Raw genomic sequence first — 12,896 nt, 5'->3', positions numbered from 1 at the left:
ATAAGTACCGTTTATTCATATTTAGAAGTTGTCTGTGGTTTTTATAGTAACATGTAACGCTGTGTACACACTTGGCGATTTTGACTAATATCGTGGGAAATATGGTTGCTGAGCGACCATATTGCCCGCAATGGGAGTGTGTACCGGCGATATATCGCCGGGTGCGTGCTCCCGGTTTCTCCCCCGTAGTGATCGCTGGTCGCAGGAACATGCGACAAGCTGATTTCCACTGCCGGGCTCCCCCGGCAGCTTCTTTTTCATCAGCGACCATCTCTGGTCGCTGATGCAAACGGGACAGTGAGCGATATATCGCTCATCGTGAGTGATATATCGCTCAGCGATATTTCCCCCCGTGTGTACGGGGCTAGCTTCAGGATAGACACCAGTTTTCAATATACAGGTTTCTCATATGAATTTCACCAGAAAATGAGAAAAATGTTCCATAGCATAAAACTGTATTTAACGAACAATCCACTTACCATATGCAAAATAATGCTTCACAATAGATGACAAAAATTACAATAAGAAATTTTGCACTAGACCCATTGTCCCCAGCTGTAATTGTATATAGGACTGTGGAAACGTAATTACCGGGTGGGTTGGAACCGTCTATATAAGAACAGTTTAAAACAGGTTCTGGTAAATTGCCCAGGTGACCTGCATTGGGATCTTGTCCGGTAGATGCGAGTCACACAGCTGTCACCAATTTGCCAGAGATTCACACTGACGCATTTTAACCCGCTGTGGGGTAATTTTCAAGGCTCCAGGTCAGTGCACAGTGTTCCTCCCATCTCCCTTGCTGTCACTTACAGTAGATTTCCTTGGGGACGGACGTCAACTTCCGGTTGCGACATCTCAGCATCACGTCTCTCAGTGAGCAGCGTTTAATTCCATGTTTGCAGTCATGTGACCGGCCTCCCGTGTATACTCATAGCCTAGTGAACAGGTCAGCGCTGCCCCGCATCTAATCCCTCGCATGGGGCCAAATGGGAGAGAAAACATTCGATGGTCACCGACCATTGAATGATTTTTCTCCCCTTTGGAATAAAAGTCAGTCTAAACTGGTTTTTATTTCTGCCACTGATTGCTGACCTCAGGTGATGTCAGCCGCCCGCCCTGAGTAGGCAACGCTATGTCTGCGTTCACAGGAGAACGCCCAGCATTTTCATTGGGATGCTCATAAAATGCTGTGCGTTCCCCTGATGCCCCCTTCCTCCCCACCCATGTGAACGCCTCAGCGAGTGTGTAACTCGCTGAGGGCATTCGCACAGGCGCTCTGCACATGCGCAGACCCCCACCATTGAAACCGGAGCCAAAACACCCCGAGTGCTCCGTCATACTTACAGAGATGTGGGGGCGGGATCAGGAAATCCTGTCCTGTGGTGGAACGCCTGTTGGAAATGAGCGCCGAGAGGTGGAGACAATCCGAGCCTAGGATCTTTCAATGAGGCACTTACACCGGTGCGCGGCTATGAGCAGCTACCGGCCGTGAGCTGAGTTTGACGCAGGATAGATGAGTGCGGCTACATCTATATATTTATATAGATATACTGTATATAGCTATATCAATATATATCCTATACAATATAAAATCCTGCTTTTGCCAAATTGCCCCTAATTTTAATAAAACATTAAAAATTTCAGTGTTGCACTGTACGGGACCCCTACACTTGCTGCTCTATGGTGGAATGAGTGGTGGTGGCCGGCCAACTGCACAAAGTTACACTCCACATAGGTTACGCTCTAGAATAGGAGTGTGCTCTCATGGCATGCGACTATGTATATGAGATCAGTATCTTACTGACCCCATTATTTCATACATTACATTATTGACCCCTACATCCTGTACCTGCCACTACAACAGGTTCAAGGTGCTTAGATAGAATGACCATAATATAGTACAGGAACAATAACCTGTGTGTTGAACATACAGTAAAGGGGCATACACATGGTGAGATATGGGCTATGGACATTTTTGCCCTTGAAGTGCATGGAGCCGATCTGGACTATATGCACTTGTGTTTGACTTTGCACTTGAAATTTTGTGTGCGATTTGCCCTATATGACAGTCAAAATTGACTTTCCTGCACAGTCTATTTTTAGTTGCGACACCGACATTGCGGGACCGCACATCGGCATGACAAGAAGCACAAAAACTATGCTATTTTGCCTAACTCTTATTACTATATGACTATAGTCAAAATCATTATCCAAAATTCTACCGTTTGTATGCACCTTTATGTGCCTCTTCCATACCGGCTTTGGCAATAACAATAAAAGAGACGATCACATCCCAGAACTGTATTTATTAGTAAAGCAAATAAGATGGAAATATAGCGAAAGATGTTATTCACAGGACATTTGAGGATCATAGGATTGGTGTTGATGACAGGATAGTTGTTATTCACAGCAGCATTTACAGGATAGTGCTCTTCATTAGGGGCAGGTGAGGATGGGCAGGTGCCATCATACTGGGCGCTGCAGTTGTGCTCCACTAAAGAACATTACTGTGGCATTTGTTCATTACGAGCAAAAGCCACAGTATTGTACTTACTGGAGCACAACTGCAGCGCCCTATATGTCACTGGCACCTAATGGCACATGCACAGCCAGATGAAACCCCTCACAAGATGTTGTTCGTACAGTCCTGGGTGACATAGAATGTTACTGTGTGTACTGTTCTGATACATTGGGCACTGCAGTTGTGCTCCCACTAAAGAACATTACTGTGGCATTTGTTCATTACGAACAAAAGCCACAGTATTGTACTTTATTGTAGCACAATTGCAGTGTCCTTTATGTCATTGTCACCTACTGGCATATGCACAGCCAGACGACGAAACCCCTCACAAGTTGTTGTTTGTGCAGTCCTGGGTGACATAGAAATTCTGCTGTGTGTCCTGTCCTGATAAATCCTCAGGCTACTTCCTCGGTGACAGGTAGTGATATATCCACCTCCATAGCTGCCTGTGTCCTTTTTCTAATAATACAGTAGATCTGTTGGAAAACAGATGACATTACTATATAATACACATCTTTCCTCTGTATGTCATCATCTTTTTCTCTCTGATCATTTGTTTCTGCTTTATATCCTCATATAATTATCCTCCCTCATATAGACCATCATTCTAATTACATCGGTCCCCCGCGTGTTCGCACTGGGGACCGATGTCCATAATCATTCCCATGTAAATCTGGCCATGACGCAGGGTGCCAAATGTTACAGGACGTCAGCCACCTGCCTGTCTACGGTCTGGAGCCGCAAATATAAGACAGTGGAGACTGACCTATATTTGCGAGCCCAGAAGAAGTCATTTGATGGTCGCCGAGCATTGAATGATTTTTCCCGCTGTGGGACATGTGAGGGGATACAGCGGCTTTATTTCGGCAGCGCGTGCCCTCTGCGAGCTTACGGAACAGACTCTTATCATTTCCCAATACTGGATGTAATATTCTCTTCACCTTGAACCTCGGCAATGTTGGGAGCCCACCTGGTTACAGTTGGTGGCCCATATTTTGGCCACAATGATATTAAGCGTCTCAGTATACAGCTCCATACACAGTAACTAGATCAGTGGTTCCCAAACATTTTCTGCACCCTAGAGTATCAGACATTGTTTTGTGGCACACCTAGGCCAAAATTTACTTTAGAAAAAAATATATGAAATGAAATAAATTGTGTTTATAGGTCATCCTTATGTGGTGAGGGACGGGATTTGCTTCTGTTTGTCCACATATTTTTTGGTTGCAAGCCGCCAACACAGGTTTTTCCAATTTTCCATAAATTGTTTGAATTGTTCCTCGACCACCAACTCAGGGCACCCCTGCAAGTGCTCCGCGGCACCCCAGGGTACCTTGGTACACAGTTTGGGAACCACTGAACTAGATGATATATCCTTAACAATAACAACAATCACAATATCAATAACAATAAGTTGTTCATATTATCCAGTGTGTACGCTCAGTATCGTTATTGATATCTCCTGTCTTGTGTACCTACAGGTCAATGGTGACTATATTATCAAGGATTGCATGTGCAAGGGGGGGCTGGGTGACATCACTGACTATCAGTAACTATATAGTTCAGTGTCCGTCACTACAGCTGCCCCTACTCAGTGCACAGCAAAACATATAATACTATATTTTTCCTCGTGTATGCACTTTATCGTTCGCCCAGGAGTTGTGCCAATATCTTTTTTCACTTTTTTCTGTGTGGTACTATTGGTGACTGCTTCATTTTATTTACGATTCTGGTACACACGACTATTGTGTTAAAGTTAGGTACACCAAAGATACTGTAGGCCCCCAAACACTAGTACAATTTGGGCCCATTTCATCCGATCCCGATCAGGGTCCCGTGCACATCGGGTTGGACCCTACATATTGAACCTGCTGCAGATTCAATCTATCGGATCAGACCCATCAGTGGCACAATGCAGGTGCTTTCTAGCACCCGTGATGTGTTGGATCTGATTCCATAGGTATGTGCCATAGGTGAATCGATAATTGAAATACTGAGCATGCACGCAGTATGCTTTTGCGCGAGCAGTCCGTCTGGTTATTAACACCCTGCGGGCATTTGGGGGCCTCCCGACAACGTTTTCTGGACGTTCCCCGACCATCAGATGGGAGGGGCGCTGACGTCATCAGCGCCCTCCTTCTCCACACGGCCTTTGCACCGCCGAGCGAGTCCTTTCTCACTCAGCGCTTTGAGCAGGGGGGGAATTATTGGATGGTGAATGATTTTCATCAGATGCATGGCTGTGTACACATTCCCAGCCATGCACAGGGGCAGAGACGTGCAGGGGTGCTGTCCCCAGGGAGCAGAATACAGGTCGCAGCCTCTGTAGCAGTGCCAATGGCACTTCAGATTTGTGAGACTACACTGCATGCCAGGGGGTACTTGTATCACCTTATGAAATGGGCTGTTGTTCATCACTCACCCTCAGGCTAAAACCTGTATGAATCGTACATCATCATGGCATCTGCCTGTTTATAATATGTGCAATGGGGCTAATTCGGTATAGCTCGCAGTAGTGCCAAAACCGCAATTAGGCCATTTTCACACTTCTGCACATGTGCAGTGGCCACAGAGGTCCTGCGCAAAGTGTCAAACTGCAATCGCTTTTGTAGGGCGCGGGCTGTTTGGACCATTTTCAGGGTGGCTACATGACATCACACGCAGCCGCTGTGACCCGAAACATGACAGCGGTGCGCCTGCCTTCACAATCTGGCTGTGAGTACATGTGGGTCCATAATCGCTGTGGTCACAGTGATTTCTGTGGTGCGATCTCAATCTAATTTCGATCACAGGGCAGGACTTTTTATGACGGGTGGCCTTACTCTGTGCTGGATTTTAGCAATGCAGCAACTGAAGCTGAATTAGCCCCAATATGTACAAATGGCTGATTGGGCACTACTCTGTAAAAGGTTCCTGCTTTATCCATATGACAATATCTCCGTCACTAAGGGCCTTATTCTGATCGGATCGGTGAAACGCACGTACAGTCCATTTCACCGTACGTTTCCCGTACGTGGACGTTGAGCATAAGTCCGCCCACAGAACAGCCGCACACGGACGGTCACAAACACAGACAAAGGGGAGTGGCGTACACTTGAGCGTACGCCACTGTACACGGATGGATCTCCTCTTAGCCACCGATAACTGGCGTACAACTGAGCGTACGCCACCGTATACGGACGGGTCTCGTCCGTTTTCACACCGACACCTTCCGTATATCTGAGCGTACGCCACAGTGCAAGTAGAAATTGAGTCCAAAAACATCATTGTTGCTCTTAGATGTGGTTTATGTGTCTTTTTCCTAATAAAAAACTGGTATGTTTGTGTTAGTGAAAAAGTTGACACATGTCGACTTCTGTGAATTGAGTGTCCTGCTTTTTAAAGTATACAAAAACACTTTCTGAATGGGTGAGATGGTTATTGCAGCATTGCTTATTGCATTCAGGTGTATGTAATTTACTTGTATTCGGCATTAATTAGCAGACCCAGGCATCCGCTCTCATGCGGTAGCTCTAAGAGTGGTCAGGAGCACTCTTTGGCTTCCGCCTGTTTTTGGTCCAAAATGCACGGTGCGTTCGCCGATCGAGGCGGTTGTAGCACCGTACATTTTTGGCGCACACCCCCGTTTACGCTCCGAGTTTTCCTCATTATTCCGGCCGCTCCCATAAAAACGCCCACATGCCGCCCACAATGACCGTACTCTTGCGGACAGGTTTTTTCGCACGGAGAGACCCGTCCGTGAGCGCTCGCCGCACATGCGCATAGCGAAAGCTACGCATGCGCAGATGAAAAAAAATCCCGAACCGACCGCGTACGGTCCCACCGCACCAACCAGAATAACCCCATAAATGTTTTACATCTAAAAATAACTTTCTTTCAACCAAAGAAGGAATAAGAACGGCAGCTCAGACATGTAATACTGATAGCACCTGTGATGTTACCTTTGCTGCCTGGGTCAGCTTCAGTCTGATGTTCAGAGTCTGTAGGTGGGCCGGAATCTCTTGCGCGATGCCTTCTGGTACTGATATTGCAGGAGGCGTATATTCCAGAAGGGGTTGCATTTGCGTACTACATAACACAATTAAAATAATTAAAATATTCACAAACTATTAAAGTGTGAGTGTTCAATCCCTACAAAAAGATGTAACCGTACGATTGCTCAGTGGCTAGCATTGCAGGGTCATTGTCATGTGACCTCCCCATATTTGCCCAGGACACTGTAATACGGGTTAAATAGACTTAGAGGAAATTATCTATTTTAAGTATAAAACTCCCATTTCTCTTACATGCTTTGGGAGTGCACGGGAATATAACATGTATGTGACATGGTCAGTACTAGGTGCATGCTGCCGCTGTTCTGCAGGGACCCCTAAGGAGGTTGCTTCCCCCTGGTCCAGCAGGGAGGAACTAACAAAAGCACCAGAGCCAATCCCCAAGGGTCAGTAATGTCCCCAACATGGATGAGGAATAAAGAGAAGTGGGATGGGACACGTGGAAGCCTCATACCTTGCTCAGCAATCTCCTCCTTCTCTTTTTCCTGGCGCAGGTATTTTTTCAGTGTTGGTAGATCAGTAATGCACCCGTCCTCCCAGGTAGATGTTTGACCATGGGGATAGGTATAAAGCCTGGATAGCATATATAGTTGTTCTTTGGCAGAGTTGTTGTTATTCACCTGGAAGCAGAAATACATTTTGTAGATAGACCGGAGACGGAATATAAATATGTTCACTTCAAGACTAATGCCAAAGTGTAGATTTGTGGGGATTGCCAGAAGTGCCAAGAGTTAGCGAAGGTAAGGAGTCTTTACGTCATCAGTGCCAATGTCAACATTCATGGTGTTGATACCAGAAGGTCACCAATCAGGATGTTTTATTCAATGATAAAATGTCAACATCATTATGTACATATGTAATGCCGATATTGTCATAATGTCAACATTTGCATTGTGCTTAGAGTAAGGGGTTAGCGTTTGATTACTCAGTTCAAATCACCGGGACCGTGTGTACACCCCTTTACTGTTAGGGATAGTAGCAAGGTTAGGTATAGAATCACGGCAAAAACACATTTCATAATTTTTAGTGTTAAGGGCTGACCAGCTCAATGCCAACACTATGCACATGTTGACATGTTCATTGTTGGTATAGGAATTATGTCAACATTGTCATGTTGACGTTTAGACGAAGTGACATAACACAATGGGTGGGATGTATTTAAATACATCACTGCCCCTCGCCGCGGATCGCAGAGATGCTAGCGCATATGTATTAACATATGCAGCTAGCATCGCAGTGCGGTGATGGAGGCCCCCCGCGATACCTGTGATGTGGTGTACGGGGTGGCTCCTCCTCCCACCTGCAGCCGGAAGGATGTATGGCTGCGTTGCTAGGGGGAGGAGGAGTTTACCTTCCGGGTCCAGGAGGACCTGGAGCAAGGTAAGCAAGCGGGAGGGGGTCGGTACCTGCGGCGGGGGTCAGCGGAGGTGGCGTGTTTGTGGCGTGTGGCGATAGAAGCCCATAGGCTTCTATAGGCTTCTATAGGATATTGCCAGCCAAAGGGGGCGATTCCCTGCCCTGCAATGACGCGGCAGGCTGGTATTAGTACATTAGAAAATGCGGTAAAACCCCTGGAAATTTTTAGCTTAGTACATCTCGCTTAATATATGATACCCAGGTGCTCTATTTTCTGTGTCATTCAACCATGAGATGCCCCCTGGAAATTTGCAAAGCCCCTCCAGAGAAGCCTATGTTTGAAAAGAGGAAACACCTGTGTATAATAACATTAGAATATATATATATGTGTGTGTGTGTGTGTGTGTGTGTGTGTGTATGTGTATGTATATGTATGTATATATATATATATATATATATATATATATATATACAGTGTATATATATATATATATATATATATATATATATGTGTGTGTGTGTGTATTGTAATGTTTTTAAAAATGAATATAAACTAGTCTGTGAACAATCCCATAATCCCAGAGTAAATGTGTAATTGTTACCTCAGTGCTGCGTCTGGTTGGTAGGCGTCCTGTAATAGGCTTGTAGAAATGTGTGTATGGATCAAATAAATCCGCTGAAAGAGAATAAACCAATAAATAGGACAAACAGTAAATGTGATCATATCCTTGACACTGCGGCCTTGCCTGCAGTTCCTGGGCCCCTACACTGTGACAGGAGCAGGATGTTGCACGTAATGTTACAATGTAGCTCCTGACACTTGTCACTAAGCAGGGGCCACCATTTTGCTATCATTCCATGGCAGTTGACACCCGGGTGTGTGGCCACACCATTTTAGAGCAACTGAGAATTTAGCACAGTGCCCCATTGAGGGGGCGTGTCATTGCTCCACCCAAAGGGTGTGTCTAGTTCCATATATGGAGAGATTGTGAACGTGGCACCTAGAAGCATGTACTGTTAAATCTGAGAGGAATCTTTTAAAATGACTTATATCCAAATGTAGATGAGCCCCAAAGCAGTTAGTAAGAGCTACTATACTTGCTAAACTGCTAGGAAATGGTGCTCATGATTCAATGTAAATATATATATCTCTCATTCCTTTTTTTCCCCAGAAAATGTAACAGTGTAATGTGGCCTAGGTGAAATGAGGAAGATTGCTAGACTAATTAGGGAGAGAGGGAGATTGCTGCTATTTCAGGGAGTCTCCTGCAGAATGCAGGAGGGGCGGTAACTATCCCTAGCAAGAGTCCTCCATCAGCAGAAATTTTTGTTTACTTTAAAGGATATGTCTAATCAGTTTGGTGTTTTGCAAGTCTGATGATTAATAATCTCCTTTGCCTCCTCCCATATATGTGTTTTGAGAAGGATATTATGTGTTTACGGTCTAGAGCAGGGGAGGGGAACCTCAGGCCCGGGAGCCATATGCAGCCCCCCGTAGCCGGTCTGAGTGGCCCGCCCACCTGGCGGCTTTGCCGGGAGTCAAGTACAGGGGAATTCTCGCGAGAGGTCGGTAGTTCTTGCAAGATTCCTTGCAATAGGACTGTCAGTCCTAATCAGTGGTAGAAGCTGGAGCGTGGGATGGCTGCAGCAGGACAATTTGTAAGATACATTTTCACATATGGCCCCCGAAGGATTTTTTCCCCATACAAACGGCCCTTGGCACAAAAAAGGTTCCCCACCCCTGGTCTAGAGTTTACTACCGTAATGCAAACTATTCCGATTCCGTTTGTACTGAAGTGCCTGTCATGTACAGATGTGCCCACCTACATCTTGGCATTTTTTCTCAATTTGTCACAACATGTAAAACACGGCTTAGCTGTTTTTCCAAATGTAGCAAGTAGATCGATTCTAAAAAATTTTTTTGCAGCAGTAGAATTTGTATAAAGTAATAGATTAGAGAAGCAAATGTTTACAAAAATCACAAAGCGTCCAAGGTTGCCAAATTGTGCTATACAGTACATGGCAGAATAAAACCAAGATGTATGGTTATTTCTATTCTCCTTATACAGTGACCTGCCATGGCCGCACATCTTCTTACACCCCCTTTAATCAATCTACTTATATATATCATTAAAGACCACAGTTACTGTTATCAGCCGATACTTACTTGGATGTGGGGGTCTTGGCACAGGATGGATGTACATTTGATATGTAGCTTTTACCATTATCAGGGTCGATGTTGCCCATGAAAGTAGATCTTTCATTATTAGCACCGCAAGTCCAAGTCCTGGCAAAAGGAAATAACAACAGAGGACATGCTTGCTTAGATTTTAGTGTAAATAACAGATATACTTATAGGAAATACTCACGCAATCTAAGCAGTGATCGCACTCTGCAATATAACTTGTGAGTCCCTGAGACCCCACATTGGGCTCCTACTCCACTGTTTCTGGGTCCTATGATATAGTAATATTTTTGAGTTCCCCACATAGCATCAGACCACCCCACATGCCACACACACCATGGGAAGTTTTACTTCCCATGGTGGTTTGGGGCAGGCAGTGCTTGGAGTAGGTATCAGTTGGGGGTTACTGGGGGAAAGGGGAAATGTTTAGGGGCAGACAGTTCTGAGGGAAGGGAATCATTTGCTGGCTGAATGTGTAACACTGTAAATGACAGAGCTGTGGGATCCAATGATTTACTAAAAGTGAGTTTACTGACACCAATTTTATTTATTTTATTTAAATAGAAGTTGCGTCCTCCTCCAAGCCAGCCAGCACATTGATTGATTGCAGAGTGTTAGCTTCTGTGACACCTCCAGCCCCTTGTATTATGAGAAATGGCTCATGGAGGAAAATACACTATTATATGCTGTACAGCTAAGATGACACAACATAGTAGTCCAATAAAACACAATAGTCCACTAAAGGCCCATACATCAGCTGAAAATCACCTAGTGTGTATGGGTCACTGATGGCAGATTAGCAATGATGATCGCCCCCCCCATCATTGCTAATGAGATCCCCCGTCGGCTGGTTTTACCAGCATATCTAGCGATGGTGGCTGGTTTCTCAGCCATCATCGCTGAGTGTGTGCACATGGCAGCCGGGCTGAGAGATGATACACTTTCAGCCCGGCTGACTGCCCCGCCTCGTCCCCTTGCTCCCTCACCTCCAAACCCGCAGTGTAAACTATGCCCGGCAAGAGACAGCCCGGCTGCTCCCTCCTCCTGCTCCGTTTTGTGACACTGCACAGAGCAGGAAGGAGAAGAGGCTGCACATGCTGTTCGTCCCGACCGCTGGTTCGCCCACCCGCAGGCCATCCTGACCTCTCCCTGCTCCATCCTCCTGCTATATTTTGTGACACTGCATGAAGCAGGGAGAAGAGGCTGCACACGCAGTCCGGCCGCCCTGTCCTCTCACCTACCTGCTGTCCCGCCCACCCGCAGGCAGTCAAGTATTGAGTAGCCACTGCCACCAATGTAACAAACTGCCCACAATACATATATTGCTGCCACAGGCCAGCAATGTATATATTTACAGCACTGTCACCAATGTATATTTATTTAAGCACCACTGCCCACCAATGTTTTGTAAAAGGAGGTAACGTACAGTATACATTGCTGGGGCAGGCCAGCAATGTATACGATCCTGCTGACACTGCCCACCAATGTATATTTTGTAATGGTGGTAATGTATACATTGCTGCCGCAGGCCAGCATTGTATATGTTACCGCTGCCACTGCCCACCAATGTGTATATAAAAACAGGTAATGTATATACAATGCTCGCACAGTCCAGCAAGGTATATACATTATCTGCTTATTCCTATACATTGGTGGCCAGTGGTGCCTGTAATGTATATGTTTCTTGCCTGTGCATGGTGAAGGGATTTCTCCCTACGTGCACAGCTGCAAATAAAATCGTAGCCGTACAAATGGGCGGGATTTCACCCAGGTGGCGTAGCATGGTGTTTACCTGATCGCTGGGCTCCGAATATAGGCAGCCCAGCAATCCATTCTGAATCAGGCCCCAAGAACAGAAATGCACTGAATAAAATTCAAACCCAGCCCATTGTGTAAATACCCTTTTATATGAAAGATTTTCTGTAAAGTCTTTCGCGTCCCGAAAATCTCTTGCTCTTTGGGAAAATAGCTGTGTGTATGCACTACATTGGTGAAAGATATACCTTTCAGAGATTTTGGCAAAGTCTTTTGAAATGAAAATCTCCTATTGTGTATGGGCCTTAAGCTTTGTATGTTAGAAAAGTAAGAATTTTTGCCTTACTAACTAGTGGAGCCTCAATATGTTTTAATATAATTTCGCCTAAATGTTTTTTTTTAATACCTATTGATGGATACTACTCATTTGTTTGGTACATTTCTAGCCAAAAAACTGTAGTTTGGTCCCGGTATAATGGCTGTGTTGGAAGCGTGCAAATGGCCAGTTAGCATACAGTACTTTAAGTTTAATTCTGATGTTTTATTTACCAAGTTTATCATTCTAAATGATAGAACTTGACTTGCAGGCAGGCACTGAAAGTAGTGTCCTTAACCCCTTCCTGACAGAGCCAGTTTTTGCGTTCCTGACAGAGCCCTTTTTTTCAAATCTGACATGTATCACTTAAGTGGGTATAACTTTTTTTTGCTTTTACTTATCCCAGTGATTTTGAGATTGTTTTCTCGTGACACATTGTACTTCAAGTTAGTGGTAAATTTTGGTCGATACAGTCTGTGTTTTTTTGTGAAAAATACCAAAATGTCGTAAAAAAATGGAAAATTTTGCGATTTGCAAAATGTTAAATTTTCTGCTTGTGAGACAAATAATCTTACCACTCAAAATAGTTAATAACTAACATAGACCATATGTATACTTTATGTTGCCATCATTATTTCAACCTCATTTTCATTTTTTTGGACACTAGGAGGCTTAAAATATGAATAGCAAATTCTCAAATTTTCAAGAAAA

General features: G+C 44.8%; 1 protein-coding gene across 2 annotated transcripts in view; it reads right to left on the bottom strand.

Moving 5' to 3' along the window:
• Nucleotides 1-2,291: 2,291 nt before the first annotated feature.
• LOC146007014 (uncharacterized) overlaps nt 2,292-12,896 on the bottom strand; it is a 21,335-nt gene continuing 10,730 nt past the window's right edge. For both annotated transcript variants that reach the window (XM_083145418.1, XM_083145417.1), the window contains exons 3-7: nt 10,097-10,216; nt 8,532-8,605; nt 7,028-7,193; nt 6,463-6,589; nt 2,292-2,997 (exon numbers count right to left, since the gene is read on the bottom strand). In XM_083145418.1, the coding sequence (XP_083001544.1) occupies nt 6,495-6,589; nt 7,028-7,193; nt 8,532-8,605; nt 10,097-10,216 (455 nt within the window). In that variant the 3' untranslated portion in view covers nt 2,292-2,997; nt 6,463-6,494. The remainder of the gene's footprint in view (nt 2,998-6,462; nt 6,590-7,027; nt 7,194-8,531; nt 8,606-10,096; nt 10,217-12,896) is intronic.

This window comes from Crinia signifera, chromosome 6, assembly GCF_055691185.1.
Source record: "Crinia signifera chromosome 6, ASM5569118v1, whole genome shotgun sequence".
Taxonomy (NCBI): domain Eukaryota; kingdom Metazoa; phylum Chordata; class Amphibia; order Anura; family Myobatrachidae; genus Crinia; species Crinia signifera.
Note: the sequence above shows the minus strand (reverse complement) of the source record. Positions and strands in the feature narration are given on the sequence as shown.